This window comes from Papilio polytes, unplaced genomic scaffold, assembly GCF_000836215.1.
Source record: "Papilio polytes unplaced genomic scaffold, Ppol_1.0 DF824269.1, whole genome shotgun sequence".
Taxonomy (NCBI): domain Eukaryota; kingdom Metazoa; phylum Arthropoda; class Insecta; order Lepidoptera; family Papilionidae; genus Papilio; species Papilio polytes.
In genome coordinates, this window is record NW_013524935.1 from 4829449 (window position 1) to 4840177 (window position 10729).

The following is a 10729-nucleotide window of genomic DNA, read 5'->3' on the forward strand; positions in this document are numbered from 1 at the left end:
GAAGTTGACATTTAAATTATACCACCCTGACTATTTTGATTTTATTAACGTTTTTTTATAAGGAACAAGAAACTATTTTTATTTTATTTGTTATAAAAATATTAAGATGTTCGGATCCAACCCCAAATGAAATTACTTGTTACCAATATCATGTTCCTAAGGAATTTATTAAATCGATAACTGTATTAGCTCCACGGATTAATAATAGTGTGGCTTTAATCATGGCTAGTCCGAACCCAGATAACGATGCAGCTTCCATATTCGTCCAAAAAAGTGACAAAAGGGAAAGGAATTTAAAAAGTCCAGATCGAGGTGATTCGTCACGAGCAAACTCTACTGTCAAACAAAGTAAACCAGCGGAAATAATTACGGTTAAAGACTTCTTCGATTTTATGAAAACAGCCTATCAAGTTTATGAGCATTTGGAAGGCAATGAAGACGAGGCCAAAATAAACTGGGAAGCACTTACTAAGCTGACCGTCATAAATCATGTCATAGAACCACAGGAGAGAGAACTTTTGAGGAATACGGCTCATACAGAGCAAAAACCAATAATCAGTAAAAGCGATACAGCATTAGAAAAGAAAACTAGCGAGATAGTGCTATTGGAAAAGCGGTTGAGTTACAATGATATCGAAAGTAACTGAAAATGTATTCAAATTGCTGTTCTTAAGTATTTAACTGAAACTAATTAAATTTACGGATTTTACTATTTTTTAGACAAAAGACGTTCAATTAATGGAGAAATCAAAGTGGAGATGCTTGGGGCCTGGACGGAGGCCAATTTAAATTGTAAATTAAACGATGTGAGTAATTTGAATGTATATATTTCCTCAATAGATGTCGCTACCTAAATTATATGAATTAACAAAAGTTATTTTAAAACAGGTAATCAACGAAGGCATTTTAGACTCAATTTTACCTTATCTAGTTGGATATAAAAAACCGTCAAAAACCACAAGTGTTTATACGCCTATTATAAAAAAATCTAATAATGAGTCAGATGTTAAAAAACCTGCTAGTTTTGGAGGTATAAGTATTTTTTATTTGTTTAAATAAGATGTCATATAATATCATTGTTTTCTTTATTTTTTATAGGTTTCATACATGAAAAAGAATCTAAAGATCGTTTAGGAAGACGTAGATCTTCTATAATCGCAATTCAAGATAAACTGAACCATAAACACGAGTAAGTAATATAGTGAGAAGAGAAATAGAAATGAATTTTTATTTTATTTTGAAATAGCACTATTTAACGGTAGATGGCGCTTTTTCAAATTTTAAATATCTTTATAAATTTCGGTAACCTTTCAACATCCGATATGGTCTAGTGGCTAGGATACCTGGCTCTCACCCAGGAGGCTCGGGTTCGATTCCCGGTATCGGAATTCCTTTTTGTTAATGTTTATTTTAGAGCGGACGTAGAAATTCATGTGTGCGACGAAGTGAAAGGCCTGAAGAAAGATTTCAAGTGTCCTCAGAAATTACTTGTGTCTAAAATGGGTTATTTTGCTGACGTCACTGCTGGCCAGAGACTGGAGGATATGGATATATCAGTACATTGTGATATTCAGGTATACTCATTTTCTTTTTATTAAATTAAATAACGCGCAATATATTTTTCATATGTACAAAATATATTATACAAAGAACGATTTGACTGTTAGTAGAAAGTAATCTAAAAATTCAAGTAGTTATTAGTGCTTAGAAATTTTTAATATTTTGTTTTAAAAATATTTTATGGCAGATTTTTGATTGGCTAATGAGATGGGTGAAACGAGATACTATTCTTGTCGCTGATTGGCCGCTCTTAGACGCTCACAATGTCGTGCCCATTCTTGTTTCAGCGTCGTTTCTTCAGGTAAATTGCACACTCAGATATGGCTACACAAAAATAAAACAGCCATAGACCATAAAAACTCAAATAACAATTTGTTTCTAGATGGAGCCACTTCTGCACGATTGTCTGATATACTGCCACGCGCACATGAACGATATCGTTAAAACGTCCACCAATCTTGCTTGTTTGAATGACGCTTTGCTATCCAGGTAATGTTATAAAGGAAGATTTATATTTTTGTATGTATTGAAATAACTCAAAAACTAGGGGCCGATTTTTAATATTCTATCACCATTATAAAACTACATTGTCAGTGAGTAACGGGCTATATTATTTTTCACGCTGACGAAGTTACGATCAACAGCTGGTTAATATAAAATAATAGACTTGAGGAAATTAAAGAAAACAACTCATTGAACATACCCAGTATGCTTCAGTATCATTCACTTCGGTCTTGGTGATCACGCGTCACTCACTCTTTCTTTGCGCGTAGATGCCGTGCTGTATTCAAGTTGCTGCCAAGTGGTCCTAATCACCCTTTTTCAAATGTGAATTTTAACCTTTTAATACAGACTGGCAGCAATGTACACGAACGCGGAGCTGGAGGCGGTGCGCGACCGGCGCGACAAGATCCAGTCGCGGCTGTATTGCAAGCTGATCCTGTCGCTGGCCGAGCCTGTGCCGGAGACGCTGCGCGGACACCACGCCTCGCTCGCCACGCTCTTCAAGTGCACCAAGTTAGCGCTTTTTATTCACACAAATTGACCATGAAGTAGTACAAACTGTAGCTTTCAGAAATTGAATAGCTTTTACTTGTGCTGTGCAGATTTCTCGCACAAAATCTTCACCAAGGTATACTTTAGTGTACTTATTTAGATATCCTTAGTGTCTATTAAAATGCCATCATAAGGCAAATGATATGTCAGTCTCAAGAAGGTAGGTAGTAGGGGAATATTAAAAAGTTCGCTGTAAGCTATAATGTCGGCCTACAGATGCAATAAGCTGCTGGGTCGTCACGTGGCGGAGCAAGTACCCTGCCAACCCTCCAGCATGCGAATCGACCGCCGGGGTAATGTCGTCTCCGCGCACGCCAAGTAAGCACAAACAGCTTCATATTCCATGAATAGGAACAGAAGATTTTCCTCAAAAGACTACTATGTTAAATTATGTTCATCAGAGACTTGTCGTGGAGCTTGAACGAGTACATAACGTGGCTGTACGGCGAGCTGCGGTCGTGGCGGCGCGTCTACTGGCGTCTGTGGGCGGACTGCCACTTCCTGCGATGTCAGCTGTGCGACACATATTTCCCCGTGTATCAGGTAAACTATTAAAATATCTAGGGTTTCTTGTCTTAATTGATGTCTAATAGCCTAAACTGGCCCCAATCTTTCTATAGCCTCAGGTGTACTGGTAGGAAAGAGTGTGTAGTCTGAGAAATAATGTTGTGGATTGTGACGCATCAGATGGAATGGTGTTCGCACCACGAGCAGAGTGCGGCGCTGGTGGCGGGCGACGCGGCGGCCGGCCGCTACCCCTGCTGTGGACAGCGCGCCTATCGTTTCGAAACTCTACCTCGTAACACTGTTAGTATACTGTCTTAGAAATATAATCAAAAAATAAATTAAACACAACTGAGACTGAGTAAGAACTACAATACATGACAATGACAGCAATGTTGTCGGTTAGGGTTGTCAGTTCCGCGAGCACGTGCCGGAGGAGCGCAACGCGGGCGAGGCGTCAGTGGTGGTGCTGTACGCGCGCTTCCGCGACCTCATCGCCATGCGCCCGCCGCACCTCGTCTATCCAGAGAGACTTACTAGATTCGTCGCTAGAGGTAACATTATTATATGAAACTTAACGTTTTCTTTGTCAAAACTACGCTTTTATACAACACAGTGTTCATTCTCGTCTTCAGAACCAAACGAAGAATACAGCGGTCGTTTGCAATGCAGGGAGGTGTTCTGGTGGGAGGGCATTCAGCTGGTACCACCTCGTCAACCTCTCGGGCTACTGGGAAAGCTCTACACTAGCAACACCAAGTTTAACCGTGAGAACTACATCCATACGTTACTTTGACAAATGCGATGACTTGTTTTAATTGGCTTTTATAAAATTTATTTCAACATTTAATCGCATTAGTTAAGCCATGGCAAGACCGCTGTAAATACGCTCTCCACATTGGCAGTACATAGCAGCCGTGTCTGCAAGCTTGAATAAAAACGCTATTAGTATTCTAGTTATCATTGACAAAATTTCTTTTTTTAAAACACAATTTTAAACACCAGCGATATTAATCAGCGAACAAAAGTTATTAAGCATTTTTACTTACTTCCAAATACATGAAAAATTCAATTAAGTTTGATGTATGTTACTACGGACGCTAATTTGACGGTATAGCGAGTATTCGTCCCGGCTCGCCGACTGTGGCCAAGGTACAGTCGCCGCCGCAAAGCATCGGCGGCACGAGCAGGGCCAGCACCATCTCCTCCTGTCTCTCTGATCAGCGCGAGCTCAGAGCCAGACTGATATGTGAAACCGGATCCAAGATCAAGGTAAGTACGAAGAACAGATACACCGATATCTGACATCGGATGTTCGCATTTGAATTTGATGTGTTCTGTTGTTTATGGTATCTAATTGACAGTTAGGAAATTACCGGTAAATTATTATTGCCATATTTCTACGTTATCTTGGAATTAGGTAAAATCGCATGCTTGTTTATATTATTTATAGTTGTTTATTTAGCACAACAGTTTTATAGTCTTTTTTGTTTGTAATGGTATTATAGCAATAATAATTTTCGTACAGATTAAGGCACTAGTTATTGCAACTACACCATAATGAGAAAATAGATAGAATATATGAAACATAAGAAATAATGCTATTTTACTATAGAAACCTATGTATTCTTTAGAATCGCTATGCTAAAGTAATACTAAAATCATTTACTTTTAAACACATTGCTTTTATAAAAGACATGGTAGGGTTAATAAGTCTCATAGCATTTAGGTTATTGTATTAATGTAAACTATCGACGTGCATGTTGGTGCGAAGCAAGGCGCGTCCGGGTGCGGCGACGTGTCGGTGTGCGCGGTGGGTGTGGTGGGTGCAGGGGGTGCGGCGGGTGCAGGGGGTGCTGGAGTCGCGCGGGGGGCCAGCGTGCGCGGCAGCTCGGCGGGCAGCGAGCAGAGCGCTAGCTCCGACAGCGACAGCGCCAACAGCGACGAGGACCGCCCGCCGCGCCGCCCGCAGCGCGCGCCGCCGGTCACACCCGTTAGGACCAAGTGAGTTACATTATTTGGAGGTTGTTTCTTTAGCCGTAATAAAGAGTAACATAGATGATATAATGAAGCTATACGTAAACTTGTGTGAACAACCGAACTACCAACGTTGTGCACTTATACCGTCCAGATTGATTGATGAAATGCTCAAGAATTGTATGAATGTAGAAGCGAGGCATGAGCGTCATGATTAAGGCACGGAGATCCAAGGTCTCTGCCTACCCCTCTGGGTTACAATCTTGATTTTCACTGTTGTTTTCCAGAAGTAATTTCCGGTTCACATTTGGCTGGTACAGTTGGACAGTTGCATTCATTGGCGCCTGTTAGCGTTCACATTCTGCCAGTTTATTGACAGTCCAATCAGAGCGCTATTGACCAACTGTGCTGGCCAAGTCTGAACCGTGCATAATAGAAGTGTATGTTTTTATTTGTATTTACACGTGTCATATCATGTCAGGAAGGGTCGCGTGGTGGGTCGTCAGTGGCTGCCGTCGGTGTCCGCGCGCAGCAACCAGGACGGGCAGCGGCGCTACGAGGAGCGCGCCGCCGCACAGATGCGCTCCGCGCTTGCTCGCCGGCACGCGCAGCTCGTGCGCCCAAAACCCACGCCAGGTAATTAAAAATTTCATGTTTTGATTTGACGTAAAATAATACGAAGCGAAAGCATTTACATACATAGGTTTGGTTTTTAGCTATGTAAATGTAAAGGCAGAATACTGAGTACTAAGAACGCATGCATACCTTTGATTCTTAGTTGTGCAACTAAACAGTTGAAGCTGCGAAACACCGGACGTTCAAGCATACGGCCGAATTCCATCCTTTCGTAGTTGATATTCCGCGAGTTCGAACGAAAAAGTTTCAATCATCGTTCCTTGTGCGCACTGCAAAGGATTGGAACATGTTGCCGGCATTAGTTTTCCCGTCCAAATATGACGTGGGGGCCTTCAAAAGGAGAGTGAACAGCTACCTATTAAGCTAGCTAGTACCATCTTTCGACTGCATCGTCACCTCCTTTAGGTGGGATCGTGGTCAAGCGCTAGCTTAACAAATAATAAAAAAAAAAAAAAAATTGACAATCGCACAACTGTTGTGCGATAGTTTAGTCAAGGGTGTGGGCCCGTTCTAAAGGTGCCTCATTAATTGATCAATTTGTCGCAGGCGGTGTATACGCGCGTCTGGAGGCGGAGTGGCGGGAAAAGTTCGCGCCGCGGCCGCGCGTCGCCATCTCAGCACGACCACGCCCAGCTAACGCAAAATATAAATGAAATTGTTTCGTAATAAATATATCTTGTTAAAAAATGCCATGCCATTGTTTGTAACTTAATTTGTTGTAATTTAAATGGTTTATTATTATTCTCATTGTAATTTATTCACATTCTATCCTACTCTATTTTAAGGTGGTAAACCACCTAAATTTGCTCAAAAGTCGATTCAACCTCGCTAACAGATACTTTACAATTAAGGCGTTGACGCACATAAAGAGGATATATCCTTTTCCTGAGTCACCTTCACCATCAAATCAACTTTCCCTTTACTTCTTACAAGAAAAGGATGATTCACAAAGACGTTTAAAAATATAATAGACAAGGCATAGTGAATATAAGTTTTACATCAGTACTTCTTTAAAAGGTACTGTCAGTTCTCAAGTTTTTAAATATCATTTGATACCTCAATAGGTGTTAATTACCAATGTATTTAAGTATATTGTGGTTTTGAGGCTATCAGTAAATAGCTTCAGTGAATATGTGAAAAATGCCTCTAGTAATGTCAACAACTATGACTTCTCTATATATTTTCTGTATCTGATGGAAAAGGAAATTACATATAATCCGCTGTCACTATTCTCTTATAACAATTTCTATAAATAATTTATTCTCTTCTCACCTAAGAGGATATGCTTAAGCGATTTAACATTCGCTTAACGCTTATGAAAGAGCAGCACATACTGTGCCGACCCTCCGTAAGGGATAAGGGCAAGGTAATGTTGATGACTCGACACTATTTTCCTACTACAATAAATACCTACAACAGGTGGGACAAGTGGGAATGGTAATAAAATGAAACAACAATATTGTGTTATATTTATATATAATGCGGCCTACATCTAGAAGCACATCCTGTGCGGGTACTGGCTGGAGCGCAGCCCGAAGGCGGCGCGCAAGTACCCGCGCAGCTGCTTCTTGTCAGCGCGCAAACCGATTGCCTTTATTACTGCCTCATCTACAGACTTCTGGTCGGTCTTCCTCTGCTCGGAGGGAACGTATTTCTGAAACATCAAACACATTTAGTACATACAATAAAATTACATTTTTAATTACCATAAATCATTTAAAATACACCGACAAATTAGAGTTTACTGATTACTGGACAAACGTTTTTTAAATTCTAACTATTTTGTTCAAAATTAACTTTAGGTAGATTTCAACATTATAATGAAGACATCAGAAGAAATTCAAACATCATTTTACTGCTTGAAAAACATGTACAAAATGTATTTTATTTACAAATATAATTATTGACCTTGGAAAATAGAAAACTTTCACACAATTAATTGCCCCGGATTTCCAACTTGAGTGCAAAAAAAAGTAGTTTTCTATCAACTTGCACCCTTTTGTATAAAAACATGATTGGTGTTTACCTCCTTTTTGCTAGCAAATATATCCTCGCCCTGCTTACGCTTGACGCTGCGCTTGGTGCTCTTCTTGTTCTTCTTGAAGTAGTCATCATTGAGATGCTTGGGCAGCTTGAACTTTCCAAGGTCCACCTTTGTTGATGTGCCAATCACGTAGCGCTGCGAGACACGGCGCAGCGGGCATGAGTTGAACTGAAATTATATTATCAAGAGTTAAATAAATCTATTGGAAATAATTTATACAGAGATGTTGCTAACGGAGCAGAGTGATATTGCACAAGACTACAGACAGAATTATAATCAAATATAGATAGAACAGGCAGTTTAGGTTCTTTTACATTATTTTTAACATAAATAAACCAGCTCCTGACCACGACTCTACCTAAACATATGGACAAATTATAGCAAAGTCACCACGGTCCCCAAATTATGGTTCCACTGCAAAGTTTGCTATTTATTTATAAAAAAAAAACAATATTTACACATATAATTTTACAAATATCATATCAATAGTTGTAAAGGTTGCTATGGAGAATAACTTACAGCAAAAGGACCAGTGATAAGCAGCAGACCACTGGGTAGCACTCCGACGAGCACGACGCGTTTGCCCGCGTGCCGGCCAGCCAGCAGAATGCACACCGTACCCACGGTCAGGCTCGGCCGGGTGCGACGCACATGTTTGCTGAACGTCTTATGGTGGGAACGAGTGGTGATCCTGCAACAAGTCAAAAACTTAAATATAACTTACATTAAAGTTTTGACCGGAGACTTAGCCATACTTGTTTTCTCTTAATTCTTTATTAGCTTTTGCCAATGTGGAATAATATTTTAAAAAAAGGTTAGTATCCTATGTCTCCCAGGTAAACTTTCAGCTGTTTAGGCTACAAACATGCACACATTTATAATATTAGTTAATTGTTTCATACATTAAAGTTTGAGGTATGTGAAAGGGAGTAGATTCAGACATAGGCATTGCTAGACTATTAGATAGGGGTCAGCTTCCCCCCTTCCTCATGGGCACCAATGAATTTTAAAATGAAAACTAATAGGATATATGCACTGTAACAATTCTAGCATTATTAACTTACTCCAGATTATTGTGTTAAACTTAAGGAAGATTTCATGTTTATTTTAATTTTTTTCTTAATACATAAGGTGGTAAATGAGCACCCATAGACATCTGCAATTGCAGATGCATTGCCTACCATTATTAGACAGAGGAGGAGAAGCACATAAAGAGGACATTTCCCCTTCCTATGCATCTCTTCCTCCGTCAAATCCCCTTCCCCTTCACATGGTCTCCTTGTAAGAAAAGGGCGGTAAAGAGAAAAGAATTTAAATTAGGCCTCCGGCACCACACTCATCAGACGAAAAACGGAATGGCTTCCATTTCACGCCTGTCTTCTGTGTGGTTGTGGTACAACACCAGTTGTGCCGACCCATTCATGCTAAGATGTTAAAGCGGGCACTACCACTGTTAATTTAAATACTTATTAGTTATGGATACAGTAACCATGTTACATTTCTATAAAATAATTATTTGGATTTAAATACATTTAAAAACACGCTTTTTAATGTCAACTGTTGATATATTATTGATCTAACGAGTTTACTTGCTGTTTGTGATAATTCAATGTTTTTTGATATTCTCTAATAAGATTAAACAAATAGAATAAAATGTATACAAACTTGTCTTGAGTGGGGTAGAAAGACTTCCTGCGTTTCAGAAGCACTGTTCGGGTCCCACCATTCTTCTCACCACCGATTGTCTTAACCACCACTGTAGGCTTCTTGGGCTTTTCTGCCTTTGGGTTTTTCTTGCCAATGAACTTGTACTTGGCCTGAAATTAATATTTAGGTAAAAAATTAAATAATTACACTTTAAAAACAAAACAGCATTGTGTAGTTGAGATTTATACTCTAATCCTATAATATTTTAATTTATTCGGAACATTTAACAAAAATCAAGTCTTAGCACTGTAAAGTTGTCTTAACACACCTTCTTGTGGAACATTTTAGTCTTGGAAAAACGGACAACTCCATTGCCCAAATTATAATTCCTCGGTACGCCAAATTTACGCTTCTTTACAACTGCACCAGCAGGCGCTGCGGGCGCCTTGGCCACCTCCTTGGGCTTCGGTGGAGCCATTTGATCTGCACACAAGACGAACAACCTCAAATATCACCAGAGTTTACGAGTTCAGTTTACTAATTTTATAATAGTTGTCTCAGAAACAAGTTGAATGTCCACTTTCTAACGAAATCATGGTTTGTTCTGTTACAATAACATATAAAATATGGATAACTATCTGCACTAAATCAATACGATCACATAGTTGAATGTCAAACTTTAGACACAGTAATATTATTTATATCACTAAATCATCGAGAAATATGGTAGCCAATCACTTGTTCATGAAACTAACTTTTAATTTTATACGTTTATTGCGATAACTTTACTTATTTCAAGTCAATTCCTTTGGATTTATTTATAACGAAAACAACACCAACTCACATTAGAACCGGGATCAAGAAAAAGAATTTGACAGAGTTGTCATTGTCTATGGTAACAATGTGTTGCCAGGCATAAAATTTATGAAGGACTTTTTTTGCAAAAAAAAAAAAGGTTTTTGTAAAAATATTTTAAATACAGTTTTTTACAGTGTTTACCTTTGTGGCGTAATTCAGTCAATTTAGGTAATCCATTAAAACTAAAATTTGGATGACGAGTTATTAATATAATTTCAAATAAGACATGTCGTAAATTTTCTTTATATTTAATGATTTAATGCTATACCCAAGGCATAAACTATTCTTAAAAATCTAATATTAAGGGCCGTTATTCACATTTCCAATCAAAATAAATAAAAAATCGTTGTTTCATATGTGGTACTCGATGTTACCAGTATAAGTAAACAAAAACCGTGATTGTGAATGTCACACTGCTTTTGAAAGTCAAACTTTTGTAAATGTCAG

The 10729-nt window shown here is 38.8% G+C and overlaps 2 protein-coding genes and 1 non-coding gene across 5 annotated transcripts; 2 read left to right on the forward strand and 1 right to left on the reverse strand.

The window, feature by feature from the left end:
- The first annotated feature begins 32 nt into the window (after positions 1–32).
- LOC106105995 lies at positions 33–6425 on the forward strand. Its single transcript, XM_013286517.1, has 17 exons — positions 33–639; positions 721–806; positions 889–1030; positions 1099–1189; positions 1415–1574; positions 1748–1861; positions 1943–2049; positions 2413–2577; positions 2833–2934; positions 3018–3159; positions 3304–3423; positions 3527–3674; positions 3756–3887; positions 4238–4392; positions 4895–5124; positions 5579–5733; positions 6280–6425. Exons 1-17 carry the CDS (start codon positions 222–224, stop codon positions 6384–6386), a joined length of 2574 nt encoding a protein of 857 aa, XP_013141971.1. The 5' UTR covers positions 33–221; the 3' UTR covers positions 6387–6425.
- On the forward strand, positions 1317–1388 carry Trnae-cuc. Its single transcript has one exon. It is a non-coding gene; the product is annotated as a tRNA-Glu (tRNA).
- A 767-nt stretch (positions 6426–7192) lies between the features above and the next one.
- LOC106109208 (60S ribosomal protein L6) lies at positions 7193–10348 on the reverse strand. 3 transcript variants are annotated; one of them, XM_013290621.1, is made up of 6 exons: positions 10269–10348; positions 9753–9907; positions 9443–9594; positions 8297–8468; positions 7760–7945; positions 7193–7387 (listed from the first exon to the last, which is right to left on the reverse strand). In XM_013290621.1, exons 2-6 carry the CDS (start codon positions 9900–9902, stop codon positions 7226–7228), a joined length of 822 nt encoding a protein of 273 aa, XP_013146075.1. In that variant the 5' UTR covers positions 9903–9907; positions 10269–10348; the 3' UTR covers positions 7193–7225. The 3 variants fall into 3 exon arrangements, with proteins under 3 accessions (XP_013146075.1, XP_013146082.1, XP_013146089.1); XM_013290628.1 differs by having other exon boundaries at positions 10180–10271; XM_013290635.1 differs by lacking the exon at positions 10269–10348 and adding an exon at positions 10214–10250.
- Positions 10349–10729: the final 381 nt, after the last annotated feature.

Coding starts and splice junctions, on each gene's coding strand:
- LOC106105995 (XM_013286517.1), top strand. CDS start 222: ATGGCTAGTCCGAACCCAGATAACGATGCAGCTTCCATATTCGTCCAA. Junction 2,578..2,832: donor ACGCTCTTCAAGTGCACCAA/GTTAGCGCTTTT, acceptor GTCGGCCTACAG/ATGCAATAAGCTGCTGGGTC. Junction 3,160..3,303: donor CATATTTCCCCGTGTATCAG/GTAAACTATTAA, acceptor GTGACGCATCAG/ATGGAATGGTGTTCGCACCA.
- LOC106109208 (XM_013290621.1), bottom strand. CDS start 9,902: ATGGCTCCACCGAAGCCCAAGGAGGTGGCCAAGGCGCCCGCAGCGCCT. Junction 9,595..9,752: donor CTAAAATGTTCCACAAGAAG/GTGTGTTAAGAC, acceptor TATTAATTTCAG/GCCAAGTACAAGTTCATTGG. Junction 7,388..7,759: donor TATTTGCTAGCAAAAAGGAG/GTAAACACCAAT, acceptor TTGATGTTTCAG/AAATACGTTCCCTCCGAGCA.